Source organism: Clavelina lepadiformis, chromosome 2 (assembly GCF_947623445.1).
Source record: "Clavelina lepadiformis chromosome 2, kaClaLepa1.1, whole genome shotgun sequence".
Classification (NCBI taxonomy): domain Eukaryota; kingdom Metazoa; phylum Chordata; class Ascidiacea; order Aplousobranchia; family Clavelinidae; genus Clavelina; species Clavelina lepadiformis.
In genome coordinates, this window is record NC_135241.1 from 17,364,826 (window position 1) to 17,383,375 (window position 18,550).

The following is an 18,550-nucleotide window of genomic DNA, read 5'->3' on the forward strand; positions in this document are numbered from 1 at the left end:
ACATCGTTATCAAGTTGTCTTTCGAATCTTTCAGCAAGTTTGAATATTTCTCACTACTGTTACACGAGACACAAATGAAATTCTGAATATCGTTTACATCATCTGATCGACACATATCGCAATAAACTCTAAATTTCTAAAGAAATAAAAGGTAAAGTATCAGACTCTTTTCCATGCAACGATAAAGTAGAAAATAGAATAGAAAAACGAAACAAAAAAAACGGACGGGAAAACACTACAGCCTGTATAAAAATATGTCTAATTTTCACTACAGCTACACAATGTGGATTTGTCGACCACTACGGTAATCACAGTAAATGCAACAATTAGTTTTGAGAAAAAGTCCACGTCGTCTGTCATTAGAGCAGGCAGCAATATTTGGAAAAAAACTTTGTTAAGTAGGCGTATTGGAAAAACTGTAGAAGCAAAAGAAGCTGTGCAGTTTGAAAATCTGAAATCTAGAAAAGCGTGTGCTACAAATAAATACGCCACAGGCAAATACTTTGAAGACACTTTGTATAACAACATAGCACGTCTCGATTGAGTTTTACGTTCACAGTAGCACAAACAGGCTGTCAGATTTCTTTTCACACAACTAATCATCGCTTGTTCAGTGTTTTGGACTGTAAAAACAAATGCGGCCGACTCGCCAAGGATGAAAATCTACGATATCTACCCTATTGCTCAGGATTGAAAAGGCATAAAACAGACCACGTCTTAAGGGTTATTTAGTGATATATAGTAGCCAACAACTTCTACACAACAAAGAGTATGGATAGCTACAACGAGTTAAGGCAGGCAGCTAATTTTTCAGCTAACTTGATGGAAGTCTAAAATTCTTACTGCATTAACTAAAGGAACTTTATACGCTGGGTTTCGAATCATTCAACCGAGCCTACTGGGTTTAAATTATTGATGATTAAAATTTTCTTCATGTAAAAAAAAATTTCTTTTTAATTACATAAGTTTTGATATTTTGCCGCCACAAAAAATTAGGTCGTTGAAGCCAGTGTTTCTGCATTCGCTACTTCCTAAGATTTGAAGACATTCAACAAGTGAAGACTTCACTTGGGGTAGCGGAGATGATGCTGAATATTCTCCAGTTTGCGAATGTATTCGTTTAGAGACGGGTCTGATTCAGCAGGGTGGGAGCTGTAAAGCATCATGCCGTTAAAAAGCAGTCTTTTTACAGTTTTGTTGGTAATTTTGACCGAAAGGGTGAATATTTATTACATCAAGAAACATACCGGTCCATGGCGGAGTATGAAGTCGATGCAGTCGGCGAGTAACGTTGAATTTCTCCGTTCACCGAACCAAAAGAATAATCGCGGTCGTAGGCGCCCCGATATCCAGTAGAGCGCGGAACAGCCGACGTATATGGGGAGGTAGAGGCTTTATAGCGATCTGATGATGTGTCGTGTGACGGAGGCTCACCGGAATATCTGCGCAGATATGAAAACATTTTATTCAAATGTCGAGACTACTGATATACGGAAGAATGTAGCATAAATAAAGAGCAGTCGGCAAGCCCGAAGATTGTCCTTTTCCCTCATAAGAAAACGATTTAAATCCAGTCAGCACCAGCAACAGCATGTTGAGGCCGGTCCAAGGTCTATGCAGAACTCTTTAACTCCGGTCTAGAACTCAAACTTTCTGATGGTCAATACGAATCGTTTCACCTTAGTGGTCAGAAAGGCGTTCGTTTTAAAGTTAACGGGTAAAAATGGCTGAATTTTATCATAGCTCGAAAGATAACCACTGTCGTTCTGGTCCGTTTCACCGCTAAATAGTTCATAGAGCTTAAGGCCGTATGCAAAACCGGTTCTAAAGTGACTTGTAGCTGAAGTCGTGACATATTTTCTTGAAAGAACGAACCACCGAAGCCTCTTAAGCGCAGTGACAACTTGCAACTACACTATTCAGATCGAAATTAACTCAGTTGATTTAATTCTCATAACAACGCTATGCTTCACCTGTTGTGGTAGTAACTGACGAGGTGATGATCATGGCCACGTGATGAACCCGGGCGGTGGGTAATAGAATCGTTGATATGGGGTGACGGGGTACGGGATATGGAATGCGGGTAAGGGGACAGAGACTCTGTACGACGGCCGGAGTTTACACCTGAAATTAAATAAGCGGTGACATGAAAACATTGAATCTTCTAGCATTTGTCACCACTTCGCTAAAAAATGAGCTTAAAAATTTGAAGAAAGTTTACCATTGGCAGAAGTTGAGGGTTGTGCTGGTGGACCGTGTTTACTTTGTATAGCTGCTGACACCGTATGGTTGGCACGCTTCCACTTGCGGACCAAAAACTTGAGCCTAATCAAACAAGATATGTGTGAAAAGGTCATCATTTTGTAAAGTTTTCTACCGATAATATCCTCGCTGAGACACATTTCGATGATATGGCGACATATGCTTGATGGTATCGACGCAACTGGAAATGACGTAACAGCAAACGCCGCTGTTACCAAAGTTGGACTAAGGCTGACCTGCAAACAGCAATGACCACCCTCACAGCGCTTCGGAACCGAGTGAAAGCTACCGATCTATTCGTTACTGTTCCGCGCAGCGCGTCATTGCTCGGGTATGCTCCCATGCGAGCAATCAAAGCCAACGTTGCTTCTTCACAATCCTGAAAAGGTGTTGCAGAAATGCAGTAAGTAATTTGAACATTTCAACAAAATACACGACGAAATGGATTTAAACTTGATGGCAGGTAACTTGATCAAAGAAAATTTTGTGGTATTAACTTTACCTGGAAACCACCGAGCAGAAGCAAGAGATATTTCTTTTGGTAAATGAGAGACTTCTTGAAACTTTCTGCTCGCAGATAGCGGGTGTAGATCTTGTGCATTTTTGCAGCCATCTTTTGTTGGCTCTGAGTGAAAGAATATAACAGTTTTTCCTGGGTAAGTTACGTGCGTTATGTGTACGTAGCTCCGTTAACAGCAACAATATTTGCAACATATCTATCAGATTTTAAAGCCGGTTTTACCGCTTCTGCTGTCGATCCATCGTCACACTTTAATTTTTTATCTCTTTTAAGAGCGGCCACTTCATCTTTTAACTCTCTGACTTCCTTAGCTGCATCTGCTGCATATTCAGACAACTCCGCGTTTTGCTGGAGGAGTTTATCGTTAAATTCAATAGGACGAACACTAGAATGAAGGCTTCCCTGAAAAGTATATGACTGTTATGACTATAAGTCAAGCACTACATGTTTATTTTGTATACGAAATCAAGCATGATACAGAAACGTAAATACAAACGGCACGCAAAAAAAATGAAAATAAGCTAGATACCCTTTCCGGGAGCGATATATTGGAGTACAAATCCTTTAACTCTCCCTGCATGTCTTGTAAGGAGCGCTTCAAAGACTCGATACGTTCACCGTCGGTTGACAGCAGAGAGTTAAATGGAGAAATTTGATCCCTCGGTGATGGACGATGTGGTGTTCGGTCAGTCATGTTCTGTGCAAATGAATTAATGTTCGAAGTCATTGCAACATTGTTAAAAAGTTTAAACCAGTTTTAGCTGACTAATGATCGTTGTCCTGCTTGCATTCGATTCTGAAAAAGTAGAATTACTTGTAATTTTGATGCTTCTAACTGTAGTCTTTGTCGGAGCGACTCCAACTGCCTTCTATTAGTGAGAAGAGCGTCTTGAACATCCGGAGGTGTAGACATCCTTTCCCTCTCCTTTAAAAGCTCCCTGTGTTTGTTTTCAAGATCTTGGATATTCTGGTGCACCTCCTGGTTGCGAAGCTGTAAAAAAGTCAGTAATGTAAAATCACAGCAAGTTGAAAAGTTAAAAAGGCAAACCAAAAAATTTGTCTGCAGTCAAAAAATGGTCGTTTGATTAAAAACGTTATACCCGTTCTGCTTCCAAAACAGATTGAAGGTCCGTTCTTGCTTTTCTCTCTCTGGTTATTGCTTCATCATGTGCCACTTTCTCTTTCTGGAGCTTCTTGTTTAGTGTAGCCTGTTCGTCTTCTGCACGATTAATTGCGTCTTCTCTTTCCTGCTCCGCAACCTCCACTCTATTCTGGATACGTTCTGTTTCTCGTTTGGCGTCCTCTGCAAATATTTCGGTATCCTATTAAGCTGGTAAAGTTTGTAAATTGCTAAAAAGAATGACCACTGGGCACTGGTCAACAGCCCTCACCCAGAATAGTTTGAAGATCCGCAACTGTGGCACGATCGTGCTCCCTAGCCTCTGCAGACATCTTGCGTTGATTCTCCAGCTCTTCCCTTGCATGACGAGCATGGGTGACCTCCTGTTCCAAAGCAGCACGAAGTTCCAAACATCTTCCCTGCTCAGCCTGCACAGCAGCTGTCAAATCTTCGCACCTAGTTAAGCAGTTTCATTAAATGTGAAAACTCATATGTACGCAACAATGTTAATTTCTCAATATGATATAATTTGCCAGGTAGTCACTACAAACAATCAAGTTGACAAAGACAAACCATATAAAACGGCAAAAGACAAAACATTTAGCTAAACACTCTATTTACAGCATCTGTCATTCTACTTACTCATCCCAAAAGTCGCTATTTGCAAGTAAAAAGTGGTAGCATTATATCACCAAAGAAAGAGTGCTTGTTTTAAATTTGTATTCAAGTATCTTAGTCACTTAGCATTGCAAAGTAAGACTGTACCTTAAAAATGAAGTATACTTACTTGTTTTTAAGTTGAACCACTTCATTATACGATGCTGCTCTTTCAGAAGCCAGCTCTTGATGAAGTTGAGTGACATTACGACGTTCTGTTTCAACTGCGCTCACCGCTTCCTGACGACGTTTCTCTTCAACACCGAGTGCCTCCTGCAACTCCTAAATTTTAATTGAAGATTGGTTAGTTAAATCATACTAACCACACTCGTTAGTTTTCTTAGTTGTGTTTCCACAAATAAACAGTTAAGGTGTGTCGAAAAGTGCTTCGTCGGTTGCAATACTTTAAATTATTTTTATAATGCTAACTGTGATAGTCTTCTGGTTATGCGCTCTCAGCCTCTCCATCCTCTCTGTCTCATCTTTTCTATCTTCTTCATCTTTTATCTTCTCTTCTTCAAGGTGCTTCATTTTTTCCTCAGCAAAAGTCAACTCTCCATTGGCTGCATCCAACTGTGACCTAAGAAAGAAGAAATAGTTATAAACAAAGCAGATCTTACAGAAGTAATTAGCATCAATATCGTGTGCTCATCGCTATGTTGTAGATACCTCAATTTATCAATTTGCTCATGAGAATTCTTGTTTGCATTACTAGTCTCCTGGCTTAATGCTGCCATTTCAGATGACAACTCCAGGGTACGCTCCCGTTCTCGCTGAAGAGCAGGAACAAGATTTTGTGATCTCTGTTTCTCGCTTTCAAGTGATGTACGAAGATCATCTGTGATTGCCTCCTCCTGTTGAACCTTAGACTTCAAGCACTCAACTGCAAGGTACAGAAGTTTTACTAAGCAATGCATAAAAGACCAAACATAAACATTGCATTTTCTGTATATACATTCCACATAATTCATAAATATTGTCTTATTTAAAATATGCATTTAAAGAAAACACTCACGTTGACTTTGCAGTGAGTTCAAAGTCTGACGACTGAGCTCTTCTGCCATCTTGTGTTGCTCTTGCAGTTGCTTTATTCGATCATAAGCCTGAAAGTCAAAGAAAAACGAAGATAAAATAAACTATCTCACAGAGACAATCATGAAGCATGGCATACTCAAGCTTTCCAACCTGGTCTAATTTCTCTTTTCTTTCTGCTCTTAGTTGCTTGACGTCTTGAACGAGCTGATCACGATCTGCTGTCAGGAGGCGTTCAAGTTCACTTCGTTGTGTTACATCCTGTGAATAAATTGCAAATTGATAAAAAAATTTAGATTGGTTTTCGTTGTTTGTTGACTGTCATTCGCCATTAGTTGGAGTCAACTTGCATTTATTATTTCATCCATGTTAACGGCATGCAAAAGTATAAGACAGGCTTGTTCACTGAATACATCTGAAGAATTTGCATGATTGCAATTTCCGCATATTTATGAACAAAAGAAAAATAACAACATAAAGAGAATGAGTAAGATAGTAAGCATGGAAAACATATCAGCATTTCAACATAAAATTGTTAACATTGAAGAAAGAATGTTGCGGCACATTACATAATGATACAAAGATGGTTTGCGGATAATAATTCAATCAGCATTAGCTGGTAAAACGTTGAAACTTGTCATTTTTAAGGACGTAAAACACTTGTGTTAAGTGACATCATGCATAAATAGGTCATGCGCGACACGATCGCCTAACCCTGAATGATGTGCTCGTAACGAATGACATCAGACGTCTGATCTCGTGACGTAATCGCAACAATTCTGAAGTGAAGGCAAGATCCCACACTCGAGTGCACAATGACGTCTGGGTGTAGTTTTGCTAAAACCCCGGACATTATACATAATGTGTGATTCATGCGGATTGTTATGTAAGCAGCAGAAAAAATTCAGCACTCACAGCAGAACAACACAGCGTGATGTGCCAGGTTAAATGAAACTATACATGACTTATTTTACAACAAAAGCAATCTTCTTACGCCAAAAAAAAATCACTACAAAAGTTCGACAGTACCAATGAGACTCTCATAAACTACAGCAAAGCTGTAAAAACAGACAATAATCTTGGTACAAGCGCATAGGGAACTATAGAGATACACAACTAAATCACTAAACGTTGTCAAGATAATTCAGTTTGTGTTTGAGGGTATTATAAGACATGCGCGAGAAAAAACATTGAACCAAGCTAACCTGACTACGAATTTTTCTTTCCAGCGCTTCTAAGCGAGATGCAGCTCCAAGTTCACTTTTCTTTTCTGCCTCTGCACGAGCTTCGATGACACTAGCTTGCAGTTCAGCCAATAGCGCCCGTCTTTCACGTTCAAACAAATCAGCAACAGCACGTAGCAAGTCTCCCCGCCACTTCAGGCTTTCGTCATCTTCAGAAGATTGCTTAAACACGAAAGAAAGATTTACTAAACATGGGTGAAACTTGGTATTTGCATCCGGTGAGTTATAATCAAATTATTGTACTAAAATAAAACATTAATGTGAAAAAAGTTGTTAAAACTTGTGTTTTTTATACAGCTCTTTCTTTTCCGTTTTTATTTAGCTAAGCGTTACGATGAAACAATAGTCACAACTGTCTTTATTGCCGATGATGCATACGAATAAAAGCTAAATAATAAAAACACTTAACTTACAGCTGCTTCAGAAGCGGTTTGGGTAAGTAATTCTTTTAGAGCTTGGATGGCATCAAGTAGAGCCAGTTTTTCGCTTTCCCACGCCCTTTTTAAACCATCGACATCAACATAGTCTTTCAAGTCCGACTCTCCACTAACAAAGTTACAGAAAACTTATTGTAGCTGTATATTACTGCCGGTACGACGATTAATCGAGAGTTAATTTATGACAAAGTAGTACTCGTGTGAGGTCTCTATAAAATGCTCATTTACACTTAGTGCATACTTTGTATCCACAGACGAACTATCTTGATGTTCTTTGAGGAACTGGAGTTCTGACAAGGATAAAACCTGAACACCTTCATTATGCAGTCGGGATAATAAATGCTGTAAACATAGATGGAATATATAAGAGAGAACCGTACAATAAATGCTAATTTAGTCACCACAATGTGTTTAGACAAGCTTAACACACAGAACGTATTTTTTATAAATTCATATTTTTCCATGACAAGCTACCTGCAGACGAGAGGAAATTTCAGCTTCTTTAGTTGGGGAACTGGACAGTGAACTGGACAAGTCTTCTACCACAACAGGAGCATTTTCAGGTGCCTGGGTGGCAGCAGTCAGCTGTTCGATTAAGTTCTTGTCTAGTTTATCAGCATGATCAAGTTCAGCAGTTAATTGATGGGCCAGTTCACCGTCACCTATATCAACATACAAGTTTAGGATTATTGTTACTTATCCAAGAAAATTGGTAAAACAGAACATGTACAATAACATTTATAATGGTTGTAATTTTCTAATTGATGCAGTATTCAGCATGTTTGATGTCTTATGAAGAGTCGTATTGAATCAAGCTACTGTGCAATATAAAATTATAAAAGTTTAACCGACAACAATTTTAATCCGAGATCTTTTAATAATTTGTGCTAACATGATTGAAAGGCAAGGCATACCATTGATAGATTCAGAGAGAATTTCTGACATCTCCTTGCGATGTTTCTCTTGAAGTCGAAGCAATTTCTCCTCGTCCAATTGCTCCTGCTGTTTCACAGCCTTCGCAACTGCTTCCTCCAATTCAAGAGTGTACTTTTTCTGGAAGATAGTTGTAAAATTAATAACTTGGCCTCATTGTAAGGAAAACAAGCAAACAATCTCATTTCAACCTGCATTTCCTCCATCTTTATTTGATGTTCTTTTTTCACCTCCTCCATCTTCTCCTCAAGTTCTTCATTTGACGATTTACTATCTGTTGATGGCAGACGAACCTTCAAAACATGAGTTGCGTGAGGTGAAACTTAGTTGCCGAAATAAGTTGCTAAATTCCAACAGATCGGGTTTTTAAAAATCATGTGCATTCTCATATATATGAACGTTCTCTCATGAAAACGAGCGAACTAAAGTTCTTGAAAACCGCACGTAGACATCACGCCGTGATAATAATAGAAGACAGTAACCAAAGAAAAGGCGGAAAACAAAATGCTTAACGAGATAAGCACCAGAGCAGAAAACCTACCACAAGAGTTTAAAGAGAACAAATAAAGGAGCAAAACGGGTAAAACGAGATAGCAAAAGAGAGCAGATAAGAGAGCAGAAAACGCAACACGAAAAAGCACTGTAATTGTACAACGCATGAATTATGAAAATTCATTTTATAGTTAGTTATCTAGCCAGTTAACGGTAACAAATATGCGAAATAATTAACATAGAATCTAAATAATTAATTGCATTCGCGTTACAAGCAACTTACAGGGGCATGAATACCTTTTAATACGTTCGTTTACCCTTCGGAAGTCTTAGTGTCTCATTAACCGAATAACGGGAGACATTGAAACACTAACTTAGTTCTCCCGGTCAGTGGAATTTTGAATTGCTTTGAAACAGGAGACCTTAATCGAGAGTAAATTTCATCTATTCAAGGGTAAATTTGCTAATTTAACAAGTTGAAACGATTAAAATGAATTGGAAGCCTTGTATTTTGTTATTAGCAATGCAGTTATACACTAGATAATTGACATTAATTTTCATGTAGTTAAAGGATGGAATGGGTTCCATTTGATTCTTTCCTCTGAAAGTGAGTTTCCTACTACAGCGCACAACGCGCTAGTTTTCGATTGTTCAGTCTTGTAACAACAGTCTACCTCTATTCTGTGTTCTGAAACCAGTAATCGTTTCGTTGTGGATCAATAATAAATTAATAATATGTCAATATTGAAAACATTGATAGTTTAGTTTTGGTACTGTGATGCTTAACTAGTCTATAAGTGGTTAATAAACGCCCTTATCAATGGAGTCAGACTAACGTACAATCGATCAAGCAATAATTAATAACAAATAACTTTAACAAGAACACGCTTAGTTACCACAGTGTCTTTAACGTAAAGCGGTTGCTTAAATCACACGAAGAAATTGGTTTCATGTTTAGACTTTTTATAAAATGCAGGTGCAACCGTATTCTGCAGACTAACTGGGAAAATAGTTCAATTACAAAAGTGACGTAATTTAAGTAGTTACCGGCTGCATATCAGTGGACTGTTGTAAAACTTCAACAGCAATCACAGGTTCGACCGGTGAGGCCTGAAAACTTGCTTCTAGTTGTGATAAATCAAGTTTGAGTTGCTTTTCAAGTTCACCAACTTCACGTTCATGTTGTAAGCTCAAATTATTGCATTCATCAGTATGGGCCTAGGTTTAAGATAACATTAGAAGTACGAATGCAGAACTCATAAATGCATAACTTTTCCATAATTTTTGGTAAATTACTTTACTACATCAGTGCGAACAACTGGATCAGTGTTATTTTGTACCCGTTTTTCACATTACAATGGATTGTTTTTCAGAAAGAATAACTTTTTAGAAATTAATATTGAACCTGTTTCATGGTTTCAATTTCCATCTCCAGTTCTTCAGTTTTGAAAGTGAGATTATTTATTTCTTCTCTCAAAGTCTCATTTTCCTCAATAAGCCTAGCAACCTCCACACTTTCCTCTTCATGATGAGGATGAAAAGAAAGAATCTGATGAAGAAATAAAAAAGTTTCTTAGACCTGATAACTTCCTTTTAATAACGATTCAAGAATTTCAAGTTTCCTGTAAAATCTGCAACTACTTTATCCGAAAATACTAATCCAACGATTCCTCATGATTCCAGAAAATATATCAAACAAAGCAAAACCCAACAACAGATTCACTATAATCAGCTATTACAATTTAAGAATTAGAACAGTAACAAATTCATGTAGAGGTTTATCTGCTGTATACAATGTAACCAGTAAATTACACTGTAAATAGCAAAACAACAATTGCTACTGACACATTAAGCATACTTATGTGGTTTAAGTGGTTATTGGAAAAACTGAACAAGCTGGCACTTTCAATACATAATCAATACTCAAATAAAGTTCTTCTACATAAATAACATGTCTCTGTGAGCTGTAAGGATATTTATGTGTCCCAGTACCTCTTCTGTGTGTTCTTTCTGCATCAAGGTTTCTCCACTGCCATCGGATGGCACAGTAAGTGAATCTGGTAATTGTCCATCCATTTCATGTTGGAGTTGCACTCTAGTGCTTTCTAACTCGCCTGTCACTCTGTTCAACTCCACCTATGAAAATTTTGTTGTAGGATTATGATGATAACTGAAATGATGTAAGATTTACAGTGGGCTGCGCTATACAAGACAAATGTGATTTAAAATAGACTGGAAAAGTTGATCGATCGCTTAAAATAAGCCAACCATTAGTCAAGTAATAAACTGGAGAAACAAATCACTTGTAGCATGTTTCTTGCGTTTGCGGTTTCTTCTGCCACAACTTGAACACTGTGCAAAGCATCTGTTGCCTCTTGCACTTGACTTTCTAGGAGAGCAGTTTTTTCCTGGACCTGTCACAAGTAAATAACATGAGGGTGATCCGTATATTTGTTAACTCATACTAATAAAATAGTAACTATGTTATGTTAGTATGATCGAGGCTTTAAGGAGTGTTTATGCTGAAATTTTGCGATGACTATGATTTTGTTGGACTTCTACGTGATGGTTAAATTGACCATTGGCCAATCAGAGGCCAGCATGACAGGTGTTGTTTTTCAGTGTGGGAATTACCCTGGAAAAAGGAGCGTTAAAGACTTTCAGGTCCGCATGCTGAGGTTAGCCTAAATTGTAGGTGAAAATTGATGAAATTTGACTTTTTTGGCCCAAAATTGCAGTCTTGACTTTAACATTCTATTGCAGAAGTTATGTGATTTTTTTAGGATTTTATTAAATATTAGCCTAAGGCATATTAAAGTGACATACAAAATTTCAGGGAACCCCATTTGGGATTTTTTGGTTAATTACAATTTTAGTAATTTCACTTCACTAATAAAATAAACAAAGAAATTAGGCATTTTTACAAGCATATACAAGGCCTTAAATCATGTCAAACCAATTTATATTTCCCAAGATTACCTCTTTAAGTTTGGCATCTTTTTCTTCGACACCAAATTCAAGTTTCTCAACCTTGGCCAAACTGTTTTGGATTTTATCTTCGAAACCTTTCCGCTCTTGTTCAAGTTTGTGATTATCATCAAGCAATGAGGCACATTCTCGTTGAATATCGTCCAACTGCTTTGACATGCGACTGCAGTCCTGCAAAATTTGACATACTTAGCAACTCAACTCTAATATCCTTGGCCCTCTAATTTCTAACACACATTGTATCAAGGGAGCTTTGAACTGATCAAAAAACAAATATACAATAAAAATCAAAAATGAAAACGCTGAAAGATTTTTACTTCACGAGCAGCAGCAGCTTGGCTAGTGGCAACTTCTAACTCTTCCTTAATTCTGTTCACCTCCTCCTGCACAGAAGGATGCTCAAAAACATCATCTGGATGAGCAAATTTGTATTCTTCAAATTCATTTTTGATCTCATCACATCTAAATTGCATATGTTCATGTAGTTAACATGTGCATACCGATATTGACAAATATTGACAAAAGCATTAAGTATTCATTAAAGGAGGTCTTTGTCAATTAATATCTGCTAACCTTTCCTTCAACGTGGACTCCATCGCTACGTTAGCTTCATTAACTTCTTGTAAGTGCTTCAGCTCACTGCAATTGAACAGGATATGTTGTCTGGTGTAGATGCAGTTTTCAGACTCAAGAAAAACAATATTACAATTCTTACTTTTCTTTCTGTTCAATTAGATGATCTCGATCACTGATTTCCTTCTCTTTTGCATCAAGTAAAAATTTCAGCTCCTCCACATCAGTTGTCTGATCATCACCGTGTTCCTCAGTAAATGACTTCTCAGGAGCATCAGGATGATCAGACATGGATGAAACTGATGAGGAATCAAGTGATGATGCCTTTTCAGAAGCATCTATTGAGGCATTGCTTTCTTCAGTTGCAGTATTTCCGTCCTGTTCTGTGTGAGAACTTGTGTCAACTTCCTCCTCTTCTTTGCTACAAACAGAAAACCTTTCTTCTTTCTCACCCAAGTTTATGCATTCAGCATCCTGGAATTATAAACAAATTGCACAATAATTTTAACTTGCTACTGCGCTATAGTGTAAACCAAAGATCAAGTCAACAAAATTTGAAAAATTGTTTAGATAATGTTCCACTGATATCTTGGTAATTAAAAACATAAGATGCAAGTCTGCTGAATGTGGAAAATGGTGCCAATTAAATCAAAACTGCAAAGCTGGGAAATGAAAAAATTAACTACTATTTGTGTTCTCATTATTAAGGCATTTTTGGTGAACAAAAAACATTAAAATTGCTTGAAAAAAGCAGGAAATAGCAAGATATTTTACAGCAATAACTAAAATAGCTTTTGTTAAATACTAAAAGTAATGAGCAAATATGCAAAAAAAGTCTAATCGATTGCTACAAAGACTCAATGATAACTTAAAGCCCGTAAAAATTGACGCCCCAGGGCAGGTTTAAATAGCTGCACCACACACACACACACAACAACCGTATGATACCAGCAGAGAGCTACAACTTATCAGATTTTACAACAAAAAATTTGAAGGTCGTTACTTATGATTTGAAAATCAATCTACAAAAATTTCTGCATATTCTACTTCTGGTGTGCTACATGCTCCTAAGTTCTAATTAAATCTAAAAATCTGTAACTTTACACGTCTACATAAATAATAACATAGCAACATACAAATGATGGCGTATCAAATAAAATTTAATATCGGGTTTATATCGAACACATCATCAAGCACACTGACATAAAGATACAAACTAAGACAGTTAGTATCACTGCAAACATCAACACAGAAAAAAAATAATGGACGAATTTCACAGTGCAGATTACTGCGTATGGTAGTGTAATTATGATAGTTTTGGGCAAATGGTAAACCTTTTAAACCACAATGTGATATCAAACATAAAATAGCGATTTGAAAATTTGCATGCTCAAACCAATTTGCACAAAACCCAGCTATTGGCACTATTTAAATACATAATATCAGTGTCATTTAATAAAATAGCAAGCATTGTATTGGCAGCAAACTTGGAAGCAACATGCAAAAACAATCAAAAGTAAATTGCAACTTTACGACAATGCACTCTGCAGACGGTCTTGGTAGCAACAGACTGGCCACTTATAATCCGGACCTTTTTCACTTCTGTTTTAATTTCTTTCACTCGATGAGGGCTTACCTTCTCAACTTTAATTGTGCTGTCATTTTTGTCTTCCTTCTCATCACCTTGCATCCGGATTCGAACATCCGGCTCTTGCAGCTCATGCTTTAACTTGGCAACCTATTAAAAACAGAATGGTTACATCTTGTTGCTCAAAGGGCAACTCCAATACAGTTTGTAACTGTAGGTTACAGAAGTCAGGAGATTATTAACTTGAGATAGAGACTGAGCTATTAAACTTTGAAAATGTGGTACCTGCTTCAATAATGTGTCAACTTGTGCTTTGTTGGCACTGATATCATGTTCAAGACGATGAATGACAGCATCACGCTGCATAACATGTTCATCTTTCTCTTCAAGTATACGACTGAGCACACCTGCTCCATGAGTTTTAAGCTCTTCTTCGATTTCGTCAAGTTTTTCTACATAATCATGTTATATTGATAAGAAATGACCAAGCCAATTTAAACCAGACACTGGAAGTAGATTCACCATCCCACACTGAATATTAAATTCAGCAAATCCGCTACTTATTACATATATAGTACTATAATATTTCAAACTGAGTTATATTACATGAGGTACATTTATACTTACCTCTTATTATGTTGGAACCTTTCACAGATTTTCCATCAACTATAACTTCGGAACCAATGTTATTATTATGGGTAAGTGTTAGGGATGCATTTAAGCTATATTGTGTATTAGAAGACTCTTCATCATCACTTGAACTTGAAGATGAGGAAATATTTTCCTTTTCTTTTTCAAGTCTCTCTTGCAAATCACGTATCTTCTCCTTGGTGCTGGCTGGGATGTTGAAAACATCAATTTTCGCAATTAAATCTTCAGCTTGTTTTCGCAAAACATCCAATTGCTCTTGGAGGTTTGCATTCTCCTCCTCTAGAGACTGGATTTTGAGATTATTGTCTTGCTGTATCAAATCATGCACTGTGAGATCCACTTCATGGATTCCAGTGTCACCAGCATCTGATGGGGATTCATCTTTAGAAACCTCCACCACTTCTGGAGGAACCATGCTATCGACTTTACTAAGAGCTTCCTGAAGTTGCTCTTCAGTGATGCGAAGGTGATCTTTGAGTTCCTCATTCTCCTTAGCAAGCTCACGCGCTCGAGTTTGCAAAGATAAGAGCAACCCCTTCATAAAGATTTTGGAGTTTATGATTACTCAAAATAATATCTAAATATGGGATATTTCTCAACCTTATCTCGACTTATCTTATGACAGGCAGATTAATATATGCGAGTACTACCTGCGAGGAATCTTCATCACCAACGTCACTCCTCAGAAGCATCACCTGCTGACGAAGTTCATCAATTTCGGCATTCTTTTCATCTAGTAAACGATGAGATAAAGCTTCCAGTTGTTCTGACTGTGTTACTGGAGCGGTTTCCAGGTGAGAATCATTAGGTTTTAGTTGGAGGTTATCCACATGATTCTGCATAAAATATACAAAATAATGAATTTAATATTAATACAACTGGATACAAATAAATTTGTTGAAAGTGAAAGTAAAGAAAAATGTTTGCATAAAATGCCAAAAGTTACTGATAGGTAAGCAGCCATTAAAAAATCCTTGTTAAGTTCTCAAAATACAGTTTAAAAAAAAATCTGCATGACCAGACATATTCTTCAGAAAATACACTAGTTATCAGCAATTGGTGACTTATAGGCTCGACAATAATACCTTCAGTTTGCTGTTTTCAGATTCAATTTGCTCAATATTTTGCCGAAGTTTTTCTATCAGCTCTTCCTTTTCAAGAATTTGTGTGTGAAGACTGTTTTGCTGCTCTACTAAGTTTTCGATCTGGACAAAAACATTAAAATGTGGCAAAAACTAAACAACTTGGTTAAAATAATGTTTTAAAATCACAAAAACCAAAGTAATTTCACATTAAGTTTCAAGGATACTTGGTTAACACAAATGAAATGAATACTAAACACAAATATGCGTTTAAAGCTCCTACCTCCATATCTTTAGCTTCCAATTCTTCTTTTTCTTTTTCCTGAAGTCTCCGTAACTCGGCTTCTGCTCTTTCAAGAGCAATAACAATATCTTCATCAATGCCATGACGATAACGATCCAGTTGACCCTCAAGAGCAGAAATGCGAAGCATGTTTGCGTACAGCTCCTGCTGGAGTACCTCCTGTTGTCTCTGGGATTCTTCCAACTCCAGTTGTAAAGACGCTGCTTGAGATTTTGCAGTTTCCAGCTAAATAAGACAAAGATTGGCAAAACATATTTACAAATCACAACCATGGTTTGCAAAATTTTTCAGTCCATGAGAAGGGAAAAATTTTGTAATTGCAAATAATTGCATTGGTAAATAGAAACTAAGTTACATAAAATGAACTTTAACACATTAACTTACCTCATCCCTAGAAAGACGTTCTCTCAGTTGTTTTATAGTATCTTCTTTTTCCTCAATCTTCCTCTTCAATTTTTCCACTTCTTCAACAGTTTCATCGCGAAGCTGCTGAGAAAGATCAAGATCTTCCTCCAAATAAGCCACCTGTGTTTTGTTTCATAAATAAATAGCATCTTCAAAACTGGTAGAAGTAACTTTAGGCTAATTGTTTGCTTAGGCCAAAGTTTGTTTCCATCAGAATTATGGTAGAGTTTGAGTTAAAATGCGAAAGCGTTTAAAAAAAAAAGTTTGTTAGCTCAAAGCAAGTTAGTAACACTACAAACGTAAAACAATTACAAAATAGTTTTACAATTACAATAATTGGTAAAAAATGATTAAAATATTAAACACATGATGAATGATCAACAAGAATGATCGATTTGTGTTCATGTTTTGACATAGTCACATACTGTGACAACAATACAAACTGAAAAATATATAATTTGCGAAGAAAAAACAGTTGTGGCATCATGGTCAGACCGTACCGACATGCATGTGTTTAAAAACATTTATTATTCCTAGTTAAATAAATGCTATTGTCCTTTTGAATTAAGAGATTGTAAAACTTACATTTTCCTCATCTTTTTCCACCTTACTTTTGTTCTTACTAGCAAACCAACAAACTGCATGTGCTGCTGTAGTTGCTGAAAGCATTCCTAACATTTGCACATTCTGATCCACTTGTGACGTATTCTCTATATGAAGCTAAACATACATCTATTGTATTTAACATCAATTCAGTAGAATTAAGAAGAATTGAAGTATTCATTTTCAATGCTTATGAGACAGTTTATCTGATTATAATCTGCTATTTGGTCACTTATATATTACATCAATGCATGAACTGTCAAAAGCAGCAGCTGAACAAAGCTAACTGCAACGAAGCAATGCTCAACTTTAACTTAATTAATACAACCTCCCCCCTAGAGACAGGGAGTAGTCTGGATGATAAGCTCATCTTGCCTGGTCAACTTACAATCTGCAGTGCAATTTTTCCTGGTTGCAAAACCTACCTGGGCTTTGAAACTAAATTATGATAACTTTGCTCATATTTTGGACTCTGTCAACATTATCTGGCCAAAGTAAGATCATTTTAAAATAAGTGTTGGTTATAAGCAAAAGAGTCTGCGTAAGTGTGAGTAATCACAACTGCAAGAGGTGCTAACACCAGCTTTTCAACACTTCCTTATTATTATTATTATTATTAGTGGTCTTGTTAGATAGATTTATACAAGTTAGATTCAAGCAATATGGTACCAATGTGTGTCATCACATGATGCAACAGGCAATGAAGTGATATTATGGTAAGTTAAATAAATGCATTGACTACTAGCATGCAAGTCATGCATTACAACAGCCACCTTTAACTGGTTAGGATCATTGCCAGAAAGACTTAAACTTCTTCTCTGTGGGACCAAGAAGCAAGTATTAGGTAGGAGTTTAAATATGATACGATATAAAACAAAAGTTAAATGTAGCGTGACGTAGACATTTGCCATAACATACTTGTTCAATGCTCATACTCCAAGACAATTACAGCACCAAGACAAAATTCACAAAAATATAATGAAAAGCAAAACAAAGAAAGACAAACAAAAATTTTGAAAAGCAAGCTCAATCCACCATATAAATGTGCAGCATTAAACCGACAGGAAAATACGTTTTCAAACATATCATGCGATACCTTATCAGCCAGCATCGATCCCGATCTTGCTGAATCTCGAGCTTGATCAACTTCGTTTCTCATGGCCTCCATTTCCTTCTCAAACTGATCTCGCTCAAATTCACGATCTATCGATAACTGAGCAGTGAAACGACTGCCTGATTCAGTTCTCTTACGCAAAGCTTCAACCTTCATTCCATAAAAATAACATATTATTGTTTGAGGTTACATAGTTCAAAAAATATCATAATAATTTTGTATTTTGGAACAACAGATCTACACAAAATGCTTAGTTAAAACAATGCTAGTGATAAGCTAAAATAGCAACAGATAACAAATTGCACCTCTATAAAAGGCACAATACCAACCTGAGTATTGAGATCATCAATTTGAGCTAAATATGCAGTTTCTTTTTCTTCTGTTGCCCTGGTAACTTGTTCCACAGCATCTTCAAGATGATGAGCAGCATTCTCTAATCGAGATTTCTCTTCATCATGACGTTCTATCAACATCTGCTTCTCATTGGCAAGCTCTTCTGTTGCCCGCAGCAAATCTTTAGATAAAAGTCCCAACATCAATAACCA

General features: G+C 36.8%; 1 protein-coding gene across 5 annotated transcripts in view; it reads right to left on the reverse strand.

Annotated features, from left to right (window-relative positions):
- Positions 1-6: 6 nt before the first annotated feature.
- Positions 7-18,550, reverse strand: part of LOC143446732 (uncharacterized) — a 41,929-nt gene continuing 23,385 nt past the window's right edge. For 3 of the 5 annotated variants that reach the window (XM_076946498.1, XM_076946497.1, XM_076946501.1), the window contains 41 exons: positions 18,335-18,519; positions 17,988-18,155; positions 17,665-17,709; positions 16,268-16,408; positions 15,863-16,108; positions 15,583-15,702; positions 15,148-15,333; positions 14,474-15,032; positions 14,132-14,298; positions 13,895-13,996; positions 12,401-12,732; positions 12,259-12,324; positions 12,003-12,147; positions 11,677-11,856; positions 11,001-11,111; positions 10,690-10,833; positions 10,103-10,246; positions 9,745-9,915; positions 8,397-8,498; positions 8,187-8,325; positions 7,747-7,934; positions 7,514-7,614; positions 7,249-7,381; positions 6,797-6,997; positions 6,306-6,428; positions 5,745-5,852; positions 5,575-5,662; positions 5,229-5,442; positions 4,989-5,139; positions 4,690-4,841; positions 4,174-4,358; positions 3,883-4,085; positions 3,597-3,773; positions 3,312-3,479; positions 3,005-3,184; positions 2,765-2,887; positions 2,499-2,641; positions 2,222-2,325; positions 1,974-2,124; positions 1,248-1,442; positions 7-1,152 (listed from right to left, as the gene is read on the reverse strand). In XM_076946498.1, the coding sequence (XP_076802613.1) occupies positions 1,065-1,152; positions 1,248-1,442; positions 1,974-2,124; positions 2,222-2,325; positions 2,499-2,641; positions 2,765-2,887; positions 3,005-3,184; positions 3,312-3,479; positions 3,597-3,773; positions 3,883-4,085; positions 4,174-4,358; positions 4,690-4,841; positions 4,989-5,139; positions 5,229-5,442; positions 5,575-5,662; positions 5,745-5,852; positions 6,306-6,428; positions 6,797-6,997; positions 7,249-7,381; positions 7,514-7,614; positions 7,747-7,934; positions 8,187-8,325; positions 8,397-8,498; positions 9,745-9,915; positions 10,103-10,246; positions 10,690-10,833; positions 11,001-11,111; positions 11,677-11,856; positions 12,003-12,147; positions 12,259-12,324; positions 12,401-12,732; positions 13,895-13,996; positions 14,132-14,298; positions 14,474-15,032; positions 15,148-15,333; positions 15,583-15,702; positions 15,863-16,108; positions 16,268-16,408; positions 17,665-17,709; positions 17,988-18,155; positions 18,335-18,519 (6,629 nt within the window). In that variant the 3' untranslated portion in view covers positions 7-1,064. The remainder of the gene's footprint in view (positions 1,153-1,247; positions 1,443-1,973; positions 2,125-2,221; positions 2,326-2,498; positions 2,642-2,764; positions 2,888-3,004; positions 3,185-3,311; positions 3,480-3,596; positions 3,774-3,882; positions 4,086-4,173; positions 4,359-4,689; positions 4,842-4,988; positions 5,140-5,228; positions 5,443-5,574; positions 5,663-5,744; positions 5,853-6,305; positions 6,429-6,796; positions 6,998-7,248; positions 7,382-7,513; positions 7,615-7,746; positions 7,935-8,186; positions 8,326-8,396; positions 8,499-9,744; positions 9,916-10,102; positions 10,247-10,689; positions 10,834-11,000; positions 11,112-11,676; positions 11,857-12,002; positions 12,148-12,258; positions 12,325-12,400; positions 12,733-13,894; positions 13,997-14,131; positions 14,299-14,473; positions 15,033-15,147; positions 15,334-15,582; positions 15,703-15,862; positions 16,109-16,267; positions 16,409-17,664; positions 17,710-17,987; positions 18,156-18,334; positions 18,520-18,550) is intronic. The other 2 variants (XM_076946499.1, XM_076946500.1) reach the window with 2 other exon arrangements.